The sequence below is a fragment of the Lutra lutra genome, chromosome 14, assembly GCF_902655055.1.
Source record: "Lutra lutra chromosome 14, mLutLut1.2, whole genome shotgun sequence".
In the NCBI taxonomy this organism is placed as follows: Eukaryota; Metazoa; Chordata; class Mammalia; order Carnivora; family Mustelidae; genus Lutra; species Lutra lutra.
In genome coordinates, this window is record NC_062291.1 from 47665678 (window position 1) to 47688560 (window position 22883).

General features: G+C 36.0%; 1 protein-coding gene across 5 annotated transcripts in view; it reads left to right on the forward strand.

The window, feature by feature from the left end:
* The window catches only part of MAPK8 (mitogen-activated protein kinase 8), a 108360-nt gene extending 90617 nt beyond the window's left edge, over positions 1–17743 (forward strand). For 3 of the 5 annotated variants that reach the window (XM_047701940.1, XM_047701941.1, XM_047701938.1), the window contains 6 exons: positions 3021–3092; positions 4403–4585; positions 4909–5033; positions 5557–5620; positions 8783–8860; positions 13160–17743. In XM_047701940.1, the coding sequence (XP_047557896.1) occupies positions 3021–3092; positions 4403–4585; positions 4909–5033; positions 5557–5620; positions 8783–8860; positions 13160–13305 (668 nt within the window). In that variant the 3' untranslated portion in view covers positions 13306–17743. Of the gene's footprint in view, positions 1–2584; positions 2657–3020; positions 3093–4402; positions 4586–4908; positions 5034–5556; positions 5621–8782; positions 8861–13154 lie in introns of all 5 variants that reach the window. The other 2 variants (XM_047701939.1, XM_047701943.1) reach the window with 2 other exon arrangements.
* Positions 17744–22883: the final 5140 nt, after the last annotated feature.

A 22883-nucleotide genomic window follows, 5' to 3' on the forward strand; every position in this document is an offset into this window, starting at 1 on the left:
TCAAGATGTGTTTTTTAAAAAGACAACATTGAACTGAGGATTTTAGCTTAATTTCCTTTGCTTTTCTGAATTAATTAAAAACAAATACTTTAAGTATTTATGATTATTCTTTTCTTTAACATGCTGTTATATTTTCTTACTTTCTAAAATTGTTTTATACCTTAGAATTCAGTGAGTCGGATTTAGTATTAGACTCTTTTGTTTTGAGAAATGAGACTTCCAGTCACCATCATGAAGATTGCTTTTGCATTTGCTATAAAGCTATCAATTGTCACAGATACTGTGTCACTCAGTGTCCTATAAATGTGATCTTGGAGATAGCTTCCTACCAGAAATTAGCACCAAGACAAACTATCATATAAAGAAGTGACATGCTTTCCTATCTTAGATAGGAATTGTATAGATCACTTAATCGTCCTTTTTTTGCCTCAGGAAACAAAGTCAAATATAATGCTTAATCATGATAGCATTAGCAGTAAGGTTAAACATTAGAACTTCCTTCTTTCAGTAACATCCCACCCCCACTTGTTTTAACAACTTTGTTTTGTCTTTTATTGCAAGCTACCATAAAGCTTTTTGCAAACTGTAATACAATGGAATATATTTAAATTAATAGAGTAAGCAGTTAGGCCATTTAAAGCTAGTTTTGTGTTTGAATCAGTTACACCATATTTTGAGGTTTTCACTAACCCAGACAATATCTTCTCATGCTTGCAGCTTTTGAAATTTGTTTAAAAAAATGTTTTTCTTAAGGTTACTTACATAAATTTTGTCCTGGATATTTAAAGTTTGTCGTTCTCTGAAATCTATAGGGACAATTTACTGTGGTAGATTTATTCCAAAAATCAAAACCCTGGAAGAGAATTGTTCTCTGAACTGGTTTATGAGTATTACCTTTTCCTCTAAAATTTTATTCTTAAAAGTTGAATCATGTAGATTCATATGAATTTTAATAAGAAATTTTAAAGAAACTTTAGTTCTACAGGATTTCCAAAATTTATTTCCACCTTTGCTACTAAGATTGTTTAATGGGCTGGCAGTCTCTGTATGATAACTTTATTAGAAAGCACAGACTTCTGATTTCATAAGTCCACCAGCATGGGCACCTCTCCCTAACACTTACTTCTTCCCCTTTCTTCTTTTGCTCTTAAAAAGGACCTTGAAACTTCAAAAACAAATGGAAGTTTCTAAGGCTTTCTTTTTAAATTGCTTATTCTTCCCCTCTTCTATTAAACTGCAACCACCTACTCTTTTTTTAAAATTGAAGTATATAATAAGCATATAATGTTATTGTTAGTTTCAAGTGTACATCATAGTGATTCAAGTTATCATATACATTATGAGTGATCACCACAATGAATCTAGCTACCTCCTCCTCTTTTTTTTTAACCAAATTTTCAAACCAGAGATATAAAATGTCAGGGTATATTAATGAACCAAGTGGAGATTTCCAAATTGCCTTTTTTTTTTTTTTTTTTTTGGTCTAGCAGATTCTTTTCAGCATTGATTAGAGCTCCCATTAAAAGTTGATGAGGGTTAGTAGGTCAATAAGGAGACCTTTTTAGGTAATAAATCTGTGGAAAATATTAAATCCAATGAAAACTAACTTCTTAAACAAAAACAGTTTGGTTTTATGGGTTTAAAAACCTTTAGGTGGAAAACATAAAATATACTTTTTTTTTTTCCTCAAAGATTTTATTTATTTATTTGACAGAGATCACAAGTAGGCACAGAGGCAGACAGATAGAGAGGTGGAAGCAGGCTCCCTGCAGAGCAGAGAGCCCGATGTGGGGCTCGATCCCAGGACACTGGGACCATGACCTGAGCGGAAGGTAGAGGCTTTAACCCACTGAGCCACCCAGGTGCCCCTAAAATACACTTTTTTACAAAGTTTTCTTCATTGATTATTTGTTCATTCTTTATGCACTTGTTCCTTTTGGGATAATAGGGTAAAAGTAGCATGACATTGCCAAGAAAACAATAACTTTTAATTCAGAATAAACATAGGACTTTTCAAATAGAATTATCCAGTTTGAAATCCAGTTTGAAAATTTCTGAAGAGCTTTTAATTAACTTTTCAACTGTAATGACTCATAGAAACACATTTTTCTGTTAAATATTTTAATATACTAAATTATTTCTGCTCATGCTTTTTTTTAATTTGACTTAAAGAGAGAGTATAATGCACAGTTGAACTTCAAAATAGTATTTAAATAACTTTAAATTTTGCTGCCTCATGTTCATTTTCAGCCTTATTTGCAAAGATGTATTCAGTTCTGTTTCATATTTTATAAACAATTTTTAGAGACAATGTATAGATTTATCAGTTATGTGATTTCTGTGCATAGCTCTCACTTTAAAATTAGATATGTAGTTAAAAGGCTATATACTTCACATTTGCTTTTGTGAGTCAAAGCCTTTTGAAAAATATTTTGTGTTTTAAATTATTCCATTAGCTAAAATTAAAATCACTTTTTTCTTTTTGTGATGTTTTGCAGTTTTTATATATGTAGTCATATTATGCTTCTTTGATTTTAACGACGTTTTGCTTTGCTTTTCCTTCTTTTGTGCTGCAAACATATAGTGGATTTATGGTCTGTGGGGTGCATTATGGGAGAAATGGTTTGCCACAAAATCCTCTTTCCAGGAAGGGACTGTATCCTTGTGCTGCTGCAGCAGTTAAATTAGTTAGGTGATGAACTTCCTTATGTTTTCTAATGAAAATAAATATAGTACATTCATACATATGGGTTTCTTTAAACAAATATAAAGTTTGTGGCTGTTATAGTTCAAAAATTGTTGAGACAAGAAGCCGAACTATCTGTAGGCTGCATCTGGCAGTAGGACATACAGTCTCTGCTGGTAGTTAGAGCACATTCTCTGTCATTCATTTTTATTTTATACTGCTTTCTATAATTTTAAAGTATACATGGTGTATGTGATTTTTTTTAATGTTTAATTTTTTTTTTTTTAATTTTAACCAAAATCTTTATGTTAATGTCATTGCATTTTGTTTTCAGTTGACATTTGGTCAGTTGGGTGCATCATGGGAGAAATGATCAAAGGTGGTGTTTTGTTCCCAGGTACAGATCGTATCCTTATCTTTGGCCTAAAATGTAGTTTCTAAAGGTCAAATGTATGATAGCACTTCAGCTTGGTTAGGTATAATGTTTTGTCGCTCCCTAATAATAAAATATTGTTAAATTACTCTTTCAAAATACCACCTGCTATTTGACATAGACTTTCCTTTCCCTCATTTATTGCTTTATATGTTAATTCTGACAACTGCTCAAGTTAATTATCCACAATTACTTGCTGGCTTTGAGTTGATTATTTAACCTAAATCAAAAATCATGGCTTGCATTAAAATTTCTAATAATTATACACTTGAGTAAGTCTAGAAGTACTTAGGATTTAATATGAATTTTAGACTTGTCTTTTGCTTTTGTTCATCCTTTTGTTCCCCCAGCCACCTCCTCTTTTGTTAATGTCCTGTGTGTTTTGTGGCTTTTGGTTGTTGTCTCATTGCTCAACATAACACACTGATTTTTTTCATCTGAGAATTTTAGCAGTAATAGTTTTATATTGTGGTGTGTAGATTTGGATCCATTATTTTTGTTCATCAGACTAGTTTTAGTATTTCTATTAACAGTGATCTGTTATGTGTTTATCAGTTAGTAACATTTAGAATTGTTGTAGGAGGAGGAATGGGAAAAGCCATACTTACTGGGTTATAAGAAAGTTTGAGTTAGTCTGCATGAAGGACTTGGACTATAAAGACTAGGATGAAAAAGACCAGAGAATCTTAACCTCACGACTTACCAAAATGTAGTCTCGTTGTCTTAAGTTAGAGCTTTAAAATCATTTTAATTAACATAAGCTAAACAAAGAATGGTAAAAGAAAATGCCACTTTTGTTAAAGCCATCATTTTTATTGCTACTGGTTATTTTCTGTTAGTGCAGAAAACAAAAAAATGTAGGACAGATTATAATTTCTTATCCTCCAGGAAATGCATTCACATTTTCTGATAAGCTGTAAAAAAAGATAGATTTGGTATTCTAGAATTGTGTACAGTTTAAATTTAGAGTCCTGTGGGTAGTAATTATCTTTATTCCTTGAGTCACTTATCATTTGTATTTAGAATTTGTGGGTTTAAGCTTCTCTTTTAATGGAAATCAGTATTAGTAGTTATACACATACAGTAAGGTTAACAAAGCTTATTTATTGATCCTTTCTATGTACAGTCATTGCCTTTTACAAAGTGGCTATAAGAAGATTTATAACTGCCACATTCTTTCTTAGGAATTTTTTAAATTGCCATTTTCTTGTTATTTTAATATAGCTATGGCTAATGTGTTGAACATTAGATACAGAATATTTTTCTTAGCTACTTGATATTAGATATTGATCAGTGGAATAAAGTTATTGAACAGCTTGGAACACCATGCCCTGAATTCATGAAGAAACTACAGCCAACAGTAAGGACTTATGTTGAAAACAGACCTAAATATGCTGGATATAGCTTTGAGAAACTCTTCCCCGATGTGCTTTTCCCAGCTGACTCGGAACACAACAAACTTAAAGGTACTTTTTATAAATATGTATATTTAGTCCCATTTGATGTGTGTGTGTTTGTCGTGTGTGTGTGTGTGTGTGTGTGTGTGTGTGTATTTATGTTCTTAAGGGACATAATCCAGTGCTCTCTCTGGGTAGGGGAACAAAGTGGAAGGTTTTAGTTCATTTTTTCTGTTATTTCATTTTTATTTTTTTGATCATATGCATGATTTTATAGTAAAATCTATTCTTTTTAAAACATACACTTTTTGATAAATGATAGTTTCAAGTTTCTAAAATTTATTTTAAAACTTTTATGAAATACATGTACATTAACATCATTATTTTTACAGCCAGTCAGGCAAGGGATTTGTTATCCAAAATGCTGGTAATTGATGCATCTAAAAGGATTTCTGTAGATGAAGCTCTCCAGCACCCATATATCAATGTCTGGTATGATCCTTCTGAAGCAGAAGCTGTAAGTTCTTTTCTTAATGTTTGAAGAATATATTGAATTAAAGATAGGTTTGGAGGAGACTTTTTAATTTTAAAAATATACATAAATGGTTGTGGTGTTTTTCTGATTTTGCATGAATAGCATCTTAAGTTAATGAGCATATCCAAGCACCCTACACACAAAATAAAGTTAGATCCCACTGTTTCTTGCCTTTTTGCTTTAGTACGTGATGCGCTAGAATATTGAGCACTTTGGGAAAACTAGTTACAAACTTTTGTGTCCAAAGCATAACATGATTCTGTGATATAAATGTGACAATTTCAAAAACTAGAAGAAAAGAAAAAGACAGTTAAACATCTTTTTTCCTGCCATGAAATGTCATCCAAAACTATTCTCTTTGTAAGAAAGATTGTTGATGATTGGTCAGTGTTAGTCTAATGATGTAATTTTTAAAGTCTCTGTCTGGCTAATAATTCAGATAATTATAAAGAATTTATATACTCCCAATAAACTGACTCAGTTATCATTGCCTTGTGTTTTTCAGCCACCACCAAAGATACCTGACAAGCAGTTAGATGAAAGGGAACATACAATAGAAGAATGGAAAGGTAACATTCACCAGATTCTCAGAGATGAAACTGAAAGAGCTTATGGATCTTTATGTTGACTTATTCATGTTAAGGAAATTAAAAATACTTTCTATTATTCATAACTGATACTTGGTAAAAAGATTGTTAACATTTTTACAGAAGTAGAAAGTAAGTCTCCTCTGTCCCTGACTTAATCTGAATCTCTCAGGTTTCCCACCACGGCACATTTGATGCTTTCTAGAATATTTACATTCTTCCATAGTGTACAGATAATACAAACTTGTGTTTGGTTTCTCCCTCTTTTCCTCTCCCACCCTGTGTTAATCACAAATGGCTGTATTCTGTGCACACTTAACTTTGTTGATATAATCATTTATCTTTGAGATTATTCCGTCTTGCCCCACATATCTGGCTCGTTTGGTCTAATAGCTGGTTAGTATTTTGTTGATGGCTGTGTCATAATTTCTGTATTCACTCCCTCTTGAAGAGCTTTAAGTTCTGTCCAGTCTATTGTTGTTACAGACAACTCTGTAGTCTTCTTGTGCACATGTAATAAATAACATGCCTGTAAGAAAAATCCTACAAGGAGATTTGCTAAGCCAAAGGATTTTTTTCAAGTATTTCCAGATTACTCTCCAAAGAAATTATAGCAGTTTATATTTCTGTCAGCATTGTGTAGGAATGTCTGTTTTACCCCCACCCTCACCAACAGAATGAGTTAATTTTTAATCTTTGTGGATCTAATATAGTAGTTATACTTTGAGAATGTGGGTAAACATTAATAATGCACTGTTATAGAAATGTTAAAATATTTCTTTCTTTAGAAGATTCACTGGATCATTGAGGCAGACAATTTTTAGATCCTGTTTACTTCCTTTTGATTTGTTGTCATTTAGTAATTTGACCACTTGTAGCTACGTGACTTTGGACAGGTCGCTTGGTCCCTTCTTTACCTGATCTTAAAATGGAGATATGTTATTAAGAGCTTAAATACCTAAATAGTTGGAAAGGCTAATGGTCGTGGGGAGGTATAAACCTGAACAAGTGTTCCATCTGTGAATCTGTTTGGGAAGAAGGATTTTGATTCTTTTTTCTTAGGAATAACCAAGATTAGTTTTCTCTGAGTTAACTTTTGGGAAACATATAGTTAGACTCTATAGACTTCACCAGAATGATAGAATTGAGTAGAACCTAGTACATCTGTATATGTAATAAGTAATGTACAAGGATATAATTGTGGACCAAAGTATGTATTAAAATATCTTACCTGATATTTTTATACATTACTATATTTACAATTGACGTTTATATGTTTCTTGTAATCTTAATAGGCCACCAGTCGTAAAACACATAATTATATCTCTAAGAGAAAACACTGGCAGTTGCACTGCATCATTGATTATAAGATGCAACTCCATTTCATAGCTATTAAACTAGAAAAAGTGCATCTTAAAATTAGTGAAGCATAGTACAGTTGGCCCATCAACACAGGGGTTGGGGTGCTGACTCACAGTTGAAAATTCACATACAACTTTTGACTACCCCAAAACAACTGCTAATCTGCTGTTTTCTGGAAGCTTTATTAATAACATAGTTGATTAACACATATTTTTTACATTATTTATATTATATACTGCATTCTTACAATAAAGTAAGCTAGGGAAAAAAATTAAGAAAGTCAGAAGACAAAATACATTTACAGTACTGTATGTGTATTCATTGAAAAAAAATCCACGTTATCAGTGGACCCATGCATTTCAAACCTGTGTTGCTCAGCAGTCAGCTGTATTTTTGTTTGTGTGTAAAGTTGTATCTGTGATTTTTGATTACTCTGAACATGTTTACCTTTATTTTGTATCTTTTTCTCCTAGTCCAAGTGAAGTTCAATTACCCACAAACTGCCTTTTGTTTAAGATCTGCTTAAGAGTTTTAGCATTATAACAAAAAGAAAAGCCCATTGCCAGAACCATTAACTTATGCTTTGCCTAGTTAGTACTCCTGATTAGCTTTGGTTCCTATGCCCTAATACCTTTTCACAAACAGGTGTTGTTTTCTCTTTAAAAAAAAAAAAAAAAAAAAATCCTCCTATTTGAAATACTTATCATTCCTTTTTGTTTCTTTCAATAAAAGCATCTTCCATTCTTTCCTCTATCCAGACTTCCTATTTTTCTCCTTCTAAGACCAAAAAGATTACCATAGCAAATAAACTTAGCTGTCTTTAGCTCCTTTTCATACCTATATGTCCACTTATTTTACTTTATAATTAGATTCTTTATCAGTTTAATTTAAGAAGTTAAATGCCTTCAAATTCTTTGAACATGTTCTGCTTGTACATTTTTCTTAGAAGAGGGTTCATTGCTCTTATGCACTTCTCACAGGATTCCATGACCCAAAGAAGATGAATAATGGTGATATAACATCCACTAGAAGGTTCTTCTGAAGTAGACATTCAGACTCACAAGGTGCATCATACTTGACATAGAAGAACACAGGGCAGGAGGCACATACAGCCTCAGGACAGCATCTGCTGTCTCTTCAGTTGGAGCAGTAAGAAGTACAGAAGTCTAGTTTAAAAAAAAAAAAACAACAAGATTTCCATGCAGAAATCTTCTTGACTGTGTAGCATGTCATGCTTCAAATCAAAAGGATTTGGAGGGTAGCTACCTGCTTTTTTTAAAAATAAAAATGTATTTATATTCCATTCTGATTGAAGAAACTTCCATACATGCTCACATTTAAATCTTTTAACAGCTATCTGGATAAGCTCCTAATGTACTATGCCACAGCTCAGGAAATAGATGTGAATAAGACAAACATTATTCAAGGCCTCACTGAGACAGAATTGAGCATTTGTAGTATGATGTGTAGGATGATATGGTATAGTACAAAATGCTGGTGGAGTAAAAAAAGATAAGGCTTCTAACCCCAGCGCTATCCTTAATCCAACTTTAGCAACATTAGTTATAGCAGAGATTTTGTTTCTTTTAGTATAGTTCATAGTTCTGGATCAGGGAATTATTACTAATACCTTTGAATCTTACACTGACACTTAAGGGACTCTTTGCCACTGAAAGAACACTGTTATAGTTAATGTGTGTAAAAATGTTTTACTTAAAACATAGGTATTTGAGGTTTGCTCTCAGACTTTGAAAAGTTTGTCTTTGTTCAATTCTTTTTCAGAGTTGATATACAAAGAAGTTATGGACTTGGAGGAGAGAACCAAGAATGGAGTTATAAGGGGACAGCCCTCTCCTTTAGGTTGGTTACAATATAAGCTTGGTTAAGGTTGCAGTTTACTTCTTCTGTTGTAATCTTCAGTTGCATGAATCCTTCAGTTTTCCCCATTTTTACCACTGTTCTTGTTCAAACTTTAAGAAGTATAGGGAATACAATTTGGGTAGTTAAATTTGAAAGCACTGGTACTTAATACCAAGCACTGGTATGTTATACCAATACATCATACTAACATATTGGTAACTGATTTCATAAAATGTACATCTTTTTCTATAATACTGACATTCCACTAAAGAAGAGAAATTTAAAACCTTTTTCTATTGGCATTGTTCTCTTTAAAGAAGAATTTTTTCACAATTCAGTATGCTTACCAGGATTTTAATAGTCTTTACTTTAGATGAACTAAGGTTTCATTGAAGGATCTGGTACATGTGATACTAAGTTACCATCTTTCTCATTTTGGTATTTTTGATTTGCTAAATTAAGGCAGTAACAGTAAAACTGCCATTAGAAATCATTCCATAGGGTGCCTTGGTGGCTCAGTTGGTAAAGCAACTGCCTGTGGCTCAGATCGTGATCCTGGAATCCCAGGTGGAGTACCCTGCTGTTGAATCCCAGCTCAGCAGGGAGTCTGCTTCTCCCTCTGACCTTCCCTCTCTGATGCTCTCTCTCTCTCATTCTCTCTCTCTCAAATAAAATCTTGAAAAAAAAAAAAAAGAAATCGTTCCATATCTAAGAAGAAAACAGGTTTGCAGGAGTTAAATATTCTCTTTTATCATAAGCTGTCTTATTTTAGCACTTATGAAAGCATAAAGCATTGGGGGAAAGTTAAATGGCAGGTAATTTGTATATATTAAGTGCATACTACACAACAGGCACTGGTGGTTTATGTACTTTATTTCATTCAAACCTTACCTAAGGCCTCAGGGAAGAGATTATTGTGCACATTTTACAGATGAGGAAACTAAAGTTTAGAAAAAGTAAATGAATATAAAATTACCAATATGTAAAAAAGCTACTACTTGAAGCCATGTTTACCAGTAACTTCAGAAGGCATGGTTTTTCCAGCATCTCATATGGTCTTTGGCTGACAGCAGACCCTTGGCTACAGACGTTAGGGCAGCTTTAGAAAGAGATGAAATTTGAATTGAACCTTGAAGGCCAAGTAGTATTTGACAGATAGGTCTTGAATTTGAGTAAAACAATAACATTTTAATCATCCCTCTAAAACTCTTCTACATTTAAAAAAAAAAAAAAAAAAGATCCTGGGTGTACAGTTTTTTTTTTTTTTTTAAAGATTTTATTTATTTATTTGACAGAGAGAGATCACAAGTAGATGGAGAGGAAGGCAGAGAGAGAGAGGGAAGCAGGCTTCCTGCTGAGCAGAGAGCCCGATGTGGGACTCGATCCCAGGACCCTGAGATCATGACCTGAGCCGAAGGCAGCGGCCCAACCCACTGAGCCACCCAGGCGCCCCTACAGTTTTTAACCATAGTTTCAAATGCCCATTCTGCTGTACTATAAACATATATTTGTTTAAATAATTTCTGTGGCTTTTTATAACACTTTTTATTTATGGGTTTTTTAATTATTTTTTAAGATCCTTGATCAGGAATGAGTTTTCCAAATTATAATATAGATTCTATTGAAAATATAAATTGATTTTGACAGCTTTTACCTACAATATAGTTGTAACAAAAACTATGTTATAAATGCTTTAATAGCAAAATTAATTGGCATTGTATTGATGTATAGTAGTAGCATAAGTAAATTATTCATGTTGGAGATTCAAGTGGGATTTGAAAAGTCCATTATTTGGAGACTTTTATACTTCAGAATCCTCTCCCAATGAGTGGTATATCTGAAGTGTTGAATGTTTGAATAAACTTAATTTCATGAGTTAGAGCAGTTGTATCTGTTCTTAATTTATTTAAAGAAATTGGTTCTTAAAGGACACTTGATTGTGGTTATAAAATAAGTGGAAAGGACAGGACTATAGGTTTGGACAGGACTATAGGTTTCTAGACATTTTCTGTATTCTCAGTTATAGGGTGCAGAGAAAACTGTTAGTGAATCAACCTGTATTAAAAATATTCAGTTGATTATATGTAAAAACAGAAGAAAGTGTTTGATAAATTAGAATATCAAAGAATCACAATACCATTTCAACTTGATTTTTAAAAATGAGCAGTGCCTGGGTGGCTCAGTGGTTAAACATCTGCCTTTGGCTCTGGTCAGGATCCCAGGGTCCTGCCTGCGTCCGGCTCCCTGCTCATCAGGAAGCCTACTTCTCCCTCTCCCACTCCCCCTGTTTTTGATCCCTGTCTTGCTGTCTCTCTCTCTCTGTCAAATAAATAAAATCTTTAAAAATCAAATAAATAAATAAAATGAAACCTATTATTTTTCCCACTTTACTGTTTTTATTTTGGTTTGGGTAATATTACAGTGAGTTTGCTTGCCTTTGAGGGTGTAGAGACTTACTTGAGAGGGAAATGACCCAGCTACCTGAAATTAACCATTTTTCCTACTATTGCCATTCAAATATTTGAGAATTTACTTGATGGATTTAAAGTTCGGAAAAAAAAACAAGTACTTTTCATAGGTATTTGATTTTCAGATTAAAAATTAACTACTTAGTGCATTTAGAAGTTAGTTTCTGGGGTGCCCAGCTGGCTCTCTTTGGTAGAGCATGCGTCTTTTGATCTCAGGGTTGTAAATTTAAGCCCCACATTGGGGATAGCGATTACTTCAAAAATAATTTTGAAAATAAAATAAATAAAAGTTAATTTTTATCAGATTAAGAAGTTTGAATAAAATGGAATTTGGATTAAAAATAGAGGCATGAGAATGTGTATTTGGTGGAAGTTTCTTACAATTTGAGTATTGCAGTACCAGTGTTCGAAGCCAGCCGCTGTATTGTGTACTGTTCAGTCAGAACAGGCACATTCTCTAGTGTCCTGTGGATGGGATTTGAAGTGAGGGTCACACCTGAAGTGAACGCAGTGTGCTTTTTAGTTCATTTTACCTTGTGTCCCCTGCTCTGTCCCTAATGTTTCCATTTTCTGTTTCCCAGCCTCCTCCCCAGCATCCTAAAGATTTGCCTATTCCCAAGCCCCTGGCTATTTCCTTGTTGCATTTGAAGACAAGCTCTCAGAGGACCTTTTGTATTCTAAAGTATTCTGTTGTTCGTCATTAAAATAGTAGTATAATTTCAAACACTGAAATGCTGGGTTCTGGAGCAGTAGTTTTCCACTGGCTTTGTTTTTAGCATCTTTGAGTGCCTCAAATGCAGCCCTAGAAATTCTTCTCAATTTGGAAACCATTGCTTTTATTCCATAAACATGTTCTTAAGAACTACTGTATAACTTTCATTATTTAATAAACTCAAATTTGCACTGACCCTTATTTAGTGATCCCATAGTTCAGAAGTACTTACCAAAAAAAAAAAAAAAAAAGGTACTCACTTAGAACATAAATCGCTTTTAACATATTCCCCCCACCCCACATTCCCTTCTAATCCTAACCCAGCCCCCTTGAAAGGATTTCTCTATTGGTTATATATGCCTGTTACTTTTTTTTTCCTCTAATTCAGGAGATGCTTGTTAGCTATACTTTCAGTAAAGGAAACAGTCTTCTCCTACTTTATCTGCTTAAAAAATCCATATTTGCTCTTGTCAAGTACGTATTGGAGTAAAAGTAACAAGACTTGAGTTTACCTAAGGCATTTTAGTGATCCTGCCAAGTCATGTAACCTCACAGAAAACGGGACAGTTAAACTAAGGGGCCCTTTCTTTTAAAATGATTTTAGCCTTTGTCTTGACTTTTGCTTTAAAACAAGATGACCAGGGGGCACCTGGGTGATTCAGTAGGATTAGTGTCTTGACTTTGACTTCAGCTTGGGTTTTGACCTCAGGGTCCTGGGATGGAGCCCCAAGTTGGGGGCTTGGCTCCTTGTTCCTCTCCCTCTGGCCCTTCTCCCTCTCATGCTCTTTCTCTCTCTCTCAAATAAATAAAATCTTTAAAAAAAAAAAAAAAAGTAACAGAATACTGTTTGAAGTTTACAGTGAGAAGATAACATAAGTCATTTTTATTAGGGCAGTAGTTTTTAACTTTTTGGGTCATGTATTTCTTTGAGATCTCTGATAAAATGCAGTACAGACACTTTTGCATGTGTTATCAGTATTATTCACGCACAACCTGATGAGCCTTTTCAAAGCCAAGAGAAAAAAGGTATTGACCACTAGAGGTAGCCAGTACAGTATAGGTAGCTCGGTGTACAACTCTGTCTGCAACTGATTTGCTGTTTTGTTTCTCATAGCACAGGTGCAGCAGTGATCAATGGCTCTCAGCATCCATCGTCATCATCGTCTGTCAATGATGTGTCTTCAATGTCAACAGATCCGACTTTGGCCTCAGATACAGACAGCAGTCTAGAAGCATCAGCTGGACCTCTGGGCTGCTGTAGATGACTACTTGGGCCTTTGGGGGGTGGGGGGATGGGGAGTCATTTAGTCATTGATAGAACTACTTTGAAAGCAATTCAGTGGTCTTATTTTTGAGTGATTTTTCAAAAATGTAGAATTCATTTTGTAGTAAAGTAGTTTATTTTTTTTAATTTCAAGTGATGTAATTTAAAACTTAAGTTGTGTTTTAAAACAGCAACAAAACTGTATTGTATTTTTGCTGTAATTAACTGTATAATGTAAACCTAATTATTTTATCATGGTTTAAAATTTTTGCATATTTGCTTTATCTTATGCTGCTGATTTTTTTTTACTGAATTTGTAAAATTTTGTTTATCAAAACAACTATTATGTGGTGACTTGCCTATATCATGAATTATTTAAGATTTTTATAGTTTTTTTTATTAGAATTTTATTTCAAATGTTTTGTTCATGATGCTATCCTTCAGGGTTATGTGCTTATCAATGAAATAACCCCAGAGGAGTGAGGGAAAATAACCTGTAGCCAGTTGTATTCAGGAATAACTACTGTAAATGATGAACGCGTTAAAAAACCTCCAATATTTGCTACTTGCCAATCCTAATTTAATTACAATTGGTAGGTACCCTACATTGTTTTTTGGCAAAGGCCCCATCATCTAAATGGCAGTATAACTCAGAGCATGTCTTCGAAGATGCTGGGTGTCTACTACCACCGTCTTATTCCCCAACCCCACACAACAAAAGTAAAGTTAAAAGAATATGGTATTTTCTGCAAATTTGTGGCATGCTCAAAGCTTATGATCACATAAAGTCAAGAGGATACTTCATGAATAATACATTTCAATGCAAATAAACAGATGGTTCACTTCTACTAGCTATGAGCCTGTTTTTGTATACACTGAGTTATTCTACTCAGGCTGTAGGTCCCAGCAGTGGTCTAGAGTCTGGTCTTTCCCTTTCCTGCAGCCTCAGGCCCTCAGACCTTGGACCTTTCTGGTTTCCTATCACAGTGTCAGTCAGTTGAGCACCAGTTCTCAAGGTGTTTTCTGGCCATTTGATTCTACCTGTAGCATAATCATATTTATACTAACTGTTGGGAGGTTCCAAAGCCTACTTCAATTCTGTAGGTGATGTATCAAATGAGCAATATACCTACCGTTCATCTGAAAATAGTAGCACACAGCCATATATAGGATATCATTTTCTAAGGACTGTTTCTTCACATTGAGCAGAGCAGGCATAAGTGGTGGTTATTTAGTCTGAGTCTTTGTTTTTTTATACCTGATTTTCAATAAAACATGCAATGTGGATGTTGAGTAGTGTAAGAATGGCGCTGCTCCTGACAAGTGTATGTTAACTGTTTACATTTTATACCTGCAGAATTCTTTCTCCACAACTGAATTTTTCTTAAGGAAATGTCACTGAAGTTTCATTATCTCTGAAATACAAGTTCTCTGTATTGCCCCCAGGCACCTTTTGTTATTTTTGAAACAAGAAGGATTTCAGGTAATGAACTGGGAAATGGATACTTAAGTAAGTGTCAAGGTTCTAGGCAGAAAGCCCGTGGGAATTCATGACCAACAGGAGCCAGAACTGGCGCATCTCAATATGCAGTGTCTGAAAGTTCGCTTGGCATGTTGTTTGTATATGTAGTGCAAGATTCCTTTTGAGTTAGGTATTTTAGGTTATTGTTAATGTGCAATATTTAGGATTAAAATACATTAGCCTTTTTCTGTGCTTTGAAATAACAGGTTTGTTTTTGACGGTTTCAAGTCATGATTTCTAGCTTCTTGAAGTTGTCAGCCTTATTATCAATCCCTTTTCTACTCATACAACATGGTGCATTAATTTTATTAAGCAAATTAGAATTTTGAGACTGTAACACCTCTTGAATTATAGAATTGGATTTACGATTTTAGCAGAAATTTGAGCATGAGTGTGTTCTTAGTTTGTATTTGGCAGTTAATCAGCTTTATTTTCCCTAGGATAGATTATTTCACTGTTGCACTTTAACAATTGACATGCTTTCAGAAGTTGCCCATATTTTCTGTTTGATAGTAGTAAGCCATCTCTATTGTTAGAGAACTTGATTAAGAAAGGAAAACCAGGTGTTCTTGTAACATTTGTTGTAAATGCCAGCTCCTCCTTGCCAACCAGCATGTTTCAGTTGATTCAGAGAAAAGGAATTCTTAATGTAGAATTAATTCTTAATGTAAACTAAAATACTTAACAAATTCTATCCTGAAAAGAAAGTCTGTTTGTTAAGTGTTGCGTGCCCTAGGTTTTTAAAATGCAGTATCTAAATGCAACTTTCCCTTGTTTCGTAAATCTGTTAAGCTAAAGATGTACTGGTTCTTTTTATTTCACAAGCTTTTTGAACCTTTAAAACATCTTAAACATTTGTGTGTGATTTTTTTTAAGAGAAATTACAAGTAAGATTTCTGTCAAGCAGTACTTATGTAAAGCCACCTTGCTTCTCTTATAACTTTGGTTTTTCAACTTTATATGTTATACCCATCATCTTACTGTCAGAAAATTATTTTGACTAAGGTTTATTATTCAACTTTATATTATTTTATTATTCAGCTTTGTAGGAAAGAGACACTAATTCCTTCTACACAGTTCTTCCTGGTTACTACTCTGTTACTCTCTAAAGTATACTGATCATTTGTAAAATGATTGTGTTGTTGGGATTGCTTAATTATAATATACATAAATGGAGCATCTCAACTCTTTTCATACTGTTTGCTGAACAGTTCTCATTTTGTCACACACCCTTGGCTGCTGATAGTTCCTGGTATGTACTCTTCCAGGTTGGTTCAAGGCACAGTGCTTTACACCAGACTTCCTAAGAGAAATGCCAGCCTTTCAAATGAGGGGGCTACCACACAGCCCCCTTCATAGTACAGAGAAGCTTGATGGTATGCAAAGCAGCAAACTTTCCTGTAAGCCCTTTCATTATTCTCTTCCATGTTAATTCTGCTGTTTTGTCTAAAAAGATGAGGCTGAAGAGGACATCAGTGTCTGATAGATCAGCAGTGGGCAAATGAAACTGTTTTGGGGTTACAGATAAGACTTGGTTTATACTGTGGGCCAGTATGTGCTATACATATGAAGACATACCTGCTCAGTGTTGCCTAGGCACAAGCCTGCACAACATTTTGAGGTAAAGACATAGTCTATTTTCAAAAATACTGTTGTAGTTTGTGAGTGTTCATTAGTCACACATTAGCTGTAGAGTGAATGCATGAAGCCCCATGACCCCAGTAAACTTCTCTTCTCAGTAGAAAAACCAAACACCACTGTTCTGTCATTAGCAGCCCTCTGAAATGTTGCCTCCGTATCCTTTACATGTTAGTGTACATTGTGTTTCTATGATCTCTCTTAGGTTTTTCCTGAATCAGAAGAAACTGATTTTTCCTTAATAGCAAGAAAGATGAAGAGGTAAAGGGCATTGAAGCAGAAATGTATAGTTTGGGGTACGATTAGAAAACTCACAAGGAAAACAAAAGTCCTAATTAATTTCAAACTAACTGCTCTTAGTTAAGTGCTCCTAAGGAGAGTCTTGTAAGAGTAGCAATTTCTGGTCATTTCTAGTTTAGATTCTCTTTGTTCCTGAAACTTCTGAGAAATATTACCTGTGGATTAGTTTTGCACAATGTTCTCACAATAATTTACAAATTAAACTAGGTTTTTATTGAACTACCTCACACTAATTTTCTATGCTTTCCCAAGTAAGCTATTGCCCTTATTGTAAGCTCTTTACTGAGTGTGAATTATAAATGTGTGTTAAATACTTTATAGCCAATGTCGACACAATACCAATAAGTGTGTAAAATATATACCTTGCATCAGTAAGAGAGACTCACGTAGAAAATCTTTCACTGTGTATCTTGGAAAATTGTGTTAGATGTGTTCGTTGGACATTATTACTGTCTGTTTTTATAAGTAGAAACCTGCTCGTGATACCAGTCCATTCTTTACATTTTACAAAAGGAATAAATCTTAGTAAATTTTACGAAGAAATAAATTACTTTTGTAGGCCCGATATTTGGTATATTTTTGAGAAGCTCTTAATCTTTTAGCTGAATGATGAAGTTAAACTGAACTAGCTGTCTACCTGGACTGTGACATCTATTTTCTCATTACAGTTTATCCTGTTCAACGGGTTTTAAAACCTGGAAACCTACATATGATAATTGACATTTGCTTTTCTCCCTCTAGGATACCAGTCCTTCCTCATTCCTGTTCCTTCCCTGTGTTCCATTCCCTCTCCTTCTCCTCTAGACACAACAAAATGGGGCACTTTGTAGGGAATGCTGAGATAATTATTGTGGTTTTTAATCATTCATGCCCTAGTCATTAAACATGCACCACTGGAATGTAAACATTGTTACCTAGTATGTTAATTGGTTATAATATTTTAAATAAAAAAGAAAAAAGTGGTATGAAAAATATGAAATTAAGAGTTTTTTCATTGAAAACAAAATTAAAATTCTGGGTAATTTCACGATTTCCTGTGGATTGGGATCAAGAGGTAGTAGTACTAAGGCTCCTTAGATTTGGATTTATATAGAATGGAAGAGCCTAAAATATCACCCTGGTTTTCTGGTTTGTCTGGTCTTGGTTTTCTTTGTGTTTAAAATCTCCAGAGAAACTTTACCTAAAAGGGATTTTGTTCAGTGCCCTTAACCTACTAGTTCTTGGTAACCATGTGGGAGAACAGTCGTCATGGCCACTTGGTCAAAATAAGTTTAAAGAGGGTCTATTTCAAAATAAACTGGGATTTCAGCTTTGAGTGTGTTTTCACCTTTGCCAAGCGTGTATTCTCTTTGCTTGTGCTGGCCACACTGCTCTGTGAGTATCAAGATCACTCATTATATACATCTAGGATGTCTCTACAGGACTACACCCCTTTATCTTGCTCCGCATGCTCCAGAAAACCATCTTATACATGCTGTCCCTACCCTCACCTGCACTCAGACTCCCCTGCTCTGAGAAAAGGACAGGACCGGAGGTAGGTCTTTACCTGATCGCTGCTTCTCCATCAGCTGATGTGGTTGCCAGCCTCGTGCGTGCACTCACTGTGTTTTATCACAGTCATTGGAGAGGCCTCCAGGGAGAGACTGAGTGGCAAAAGCAGACATCGAAATGTTGCGGCAATATCCACCCAGGTGTAATACCCTAGTGACGCTGAGTAAGATGGGAGTAGGTTATCCTTTCCAGGCTAGGTACTCCATTTATTTTAGTATTGTACCTTCAAAGGTCCATTGACTTCATGTAAATCATCGACTTGTACTGATTTTAGGGTTTAAAATTTTTTTTAGCTTTACCCTTAATGCACCAGGATGTCTTTGAACTTTGAAATTAAAACAGTTCAGATACGCTTTGTTGATGTTAGAATTCTAACATTTAATTTTGTCAGTCGAATGCATAAATGTCTAAGTTTCTCTGTTGGAAGCTGGGTTATAGTAATGAAAGATAGAAAAATGGATGACAGTTTGGTCAGCCTGGTTGAAATAGTGTTGTGTGGAGGAACAAGAACCATGCTGAAGGAACACAGGGAGAGATTGGTCAGAGGAAATGAGGGTTTTACAGAGGAGGCATTTTTTGAGCCTTGGTATAAGGAAGGGTATTCCAAAGTTAAGGGAAAAGCAAGGAGGTTTAAAAGTGGGTTCATGGGCAAGGAATGTGGAATGGCCAGCATGAATGAAGAGAATATATTGAGAGAGAAGTCTGAGAAGTTGGGGATCAGAAATGAAACATTTGGAGAAATTGTCTTCATTTTAAAGGCAGTAGGAACTTGTAGTTTGTGAGAAAGAGTAATGTGACCAGACCTTTGTTTTAGGAGGGACATGTGTCATGGGAGCAAGCTGGTTAGACTGGAGGTGTGGTGACTGGTGACTGGGAGGCTAAAGATAGTCAGCTGAGGGAGCGGAGGTCCTTTTTGCAAAATGAGAATAGAAGAGAGACGACTCAGGTTGCCATTAGCTAGGTGAAATGGCAAAGTTGAGCATTTGGGGCTGAACTCCAAGGATTTGGCAGCACACAAGATGTGCAGGGAAGGTAACAGCCAATAGTGTATTTTCCAGTTTGTACATCATAGTTTGAAGAGACCATGATGGAACACACATCAGCTTGCCACTTAAATGTTTCAGAGTGGGAAAAAAGGAATATCTCTCCAGTCTCCTTCCATTGTGAGGTCTATGTCATCTGCTTGTATGGCTCATAAACCATTTCCGTTAGTGTTATTTTGTGGACAGAAGGAAAAAGGGAATTCCTGTCGGGTATAACATATGTAAGGCTTAGGTTTACCTGGATAGGTGGGGGCATAGATCTGATTGCTAAACATTGAGTGGTGAAGCAGCAGTAAAGAGGACTCTTGTAAAGTTGGCAGGAAATAGAATCATGACACGTGTTGAGAAAAATAGACTGAGGAGCCAGAACAGATCAAAAAGGAGGAGCTAAAAGCACATGTGTCTTGAAGAGACAGGGCCCCAGGGACCTCCAGAGAAGGTGGGACCTACTGAATCCTGTGAATCCAGGTTAGCCTGAGCTCCAGATGGAGAGTTTGGGCCATCTTGGACAAGTCTCAGTTTTGTTGAGCCTGGTGCTGCCTCATTTGTCACATGAGGGTGGGAGATGGTCTCACAGGGCTACTATAATGATGACTTTGTGTACTTTTATAAAAAAAAAAATTAGTGTAGGGGCGCCTGGGTGGCTTAGTGGGTTAAGCCTCTGCCTTCAGCTCAGGTCATGATTCCAGGGTCCTGGGATCAAGCCCCACATCGGGTTCTGCTCAGCAGGGAACCTGCTTCCCCCTCTGTCTCTGCCTGCCTCTCTGCCTACTTGTGTTCTCTCTCTCTCTGTCAAATAAATAAAATCTTAAAAAAAAAAAAAAATTAGCGTAAGCAAGTGCAATTGCTGACTTTACTCTTGGAAAGGAATAGAAATGGTTTAATGTAAAATAAATAGATCTTTTTAAAAAATGATTGTAGAGAAATGTCGAAGAGCAAAGGGGAACTTTGTACACTCTGACCTTCAAGTCATTTTTCCATCCCAAGTAGTCCCAGTCTTTGTGTGGTTGGTAAGAATAATTCCTGAGAGAAATGCTTCAAAATCGATAGGTTTTTTGTTTTTGTTTTTGTTTTTTGTTTTTAGAATTAGAACAGTTAAGCATTTTATTTTGGTTCTATTTCATGTACCATTCCTGCTGTTCACCCCATTCCAGCTGAGCCCCCTCCGTGGCATATATCGTATATGCTCTGTGCACAGGCTTTTGCTTACTCCTGTATTTGCCTATTTTAAATCCTCATTGCTTAAGATTTAGCTCAGATAATTCTCTGATGAACCTTCCCTGCCATGACATTTTCTTTCACAAACCCAGTGCATGCTTGTTAACTCATTTATTCATTTGTTCACTCATTCCCCAACTTTTTCCCACAGGATGTAAAACAGCAATATATTGTGGGCCTTTTAATGTTCTGTGTGGGCACCCTGTGTGCTTCTCTCCTAGATGCTTCACTCTAGAAGTTCTTGGATGGAAGAACCTGTCTTGACTCCTAGATAATGCCTGTGAGGTAGGTGTTCAATAAATGTGGGGCTGGGTAAGCCAATGACTAGGACCTATTGTCATCTATGCTATTTCTGTCCTCTGAAATGCAATATTCATGGCCCTCAAAATGTGTAATGAGAAAACTATATACAGCACTCTGAAATTACTGTAGTAATGTGAGCACGGGCTCTAATGCCAGATACTAAAGTAGAATCCTGACTTCACTAGTTGCCTTACCTGTAGCAAGTTCCCTAAACTCCCTGAGGCTCTTGTTTTCTCAGAAGAGGTTAGAGGGAGAAGGTGACTCTCCTACAGAATTAGAACGATGAAGGAGATGGTTTTCTTACAAGTTCCCAAGATGATTCTGATATGCTTCCCCGCTCTGTCCGTTATCAGCTGCCTTAGAAACCTAAATAAAGGGGCACCTGGGTGGCTCAGTGGGTTAAAGCCTCTGCCTTCGGCTCAGGTCATGATCCCAGGGTCCTGGGATCGAGCCCCGCATCATGCTCTCTGCTCAGCAGAGAGCCTGCTTCCCTTCTCTCTCTGCCTCTCTGCCTACTTGTGATCTCTGTCTGTCAAATAAAATTTAAAAAAAAAAAAAGAAAGAAAAGAAACCTAAATAAATAGCCAACTTTTCACCAAGAGCAATCACAGATGGGGTGCAGGGAACATCAAGAAAGAAGCATGCCAAGCCCCAAGTGGTTACTATGAAAGAAGGGAATGGCGAAGACCTCAGGAGACTGCTAAGGGAAGACAGAGATGTGGAAGTGGAGGAGGGGCAGATGGTGCAGCCAAAGTAATGATCAGGCACCCTTCCTAAAACCCTTCAAAGAATACCTACTGCCAAATCTAGGGGGTTCTGTGTTGACTTAGTAACAAGATTCACTGAGTGCTTACTCTATACCAGGCACTAAGTGCTTTGTATGAGCTCACAGAGTTTTTACAACTTTATTTGGTAAAAAACTGTTCTCCCCTCTTGTGATCAAATGGAGGCACAGAGATGCTGAGTAACTTGCTCAGGGCTATTCCACCAGCCTGTGGTGAGGCCAGAACCTGAATCTGGGCAGTCTGGCTCCAATCTTCAGTTTGGAACCACTCTGCTCTACAAGGGTTACAAAAGACTGAGAAGTTAAGTGAATAAAGGCTTTTGTGTTCAAGTAAGTTATGGGGCTGCTGCTCTAAAGGTGAGCATGTTCCTCATTTTTCAGGACTTCTTAAAAACTTTAGTATGCGCTTCTATACACCTGTCTGCAACCATATTCATGTCCTTTGTCTTCCTAGTTCTTGTCTCGGAAGCCAATCCTTCCACTTTCTTGCATCTTTTTTCAGACTTCTCTCCTCATTATCACCCTCATTTGTTCATCATCCTATTTCCCTCTCTACTGAATCATTCTTAGCAGCAAACATGCTCTAGTAATTCCCATCTTTAAAAGACTCTATCTCATTCCCTTTCACTCTGTTACCCTATTTTTCTGCTCCTGTTTACATCAGGACTAATACAAAGATTAATCTGGACACAGTGTCTTCCCTTCACCCTTCATTCAGTCTTCAGACCATTCCTATCTAGTTGCTGGCCTGTTACTCTACTACATTTGACCTGGACCACACTTCCTGGGCTAGCTTCCCTGCAGCCATTCCCTGTCACCTCCAAATTTATCCACTACCCACCAGTGGCCAAAAGAACCTTGTTGGAATACAAGCCAATTCACGTCCATTGATTCAAAGCCTTCAAGTGCTTTTCTGTGTCCCTTAAAATAACTCTACCTTGGGTGACAAGGCCCTACAGAGTCTGGCCTTGCCTGGCTCCTGCCCCTTCTGTCACCCACCATGTTGACAGTGGTGCCAGCACTCGTGCAAACTTCTACAACTCTTTTTCTTCTACTTACACCTTTCTAGTTGCATGGTGGCCCTGTCTGTCGTTCAGTCTCTGTTCAAATTCACCTCCTCAGGACTTCCAGGACAATTTATCTCAAATATGCCACTGGGATCACCTTTTTCAGAGCAGTTATCAAAATCTGAATGTATCTTATGTACTTCTATTAAAAAC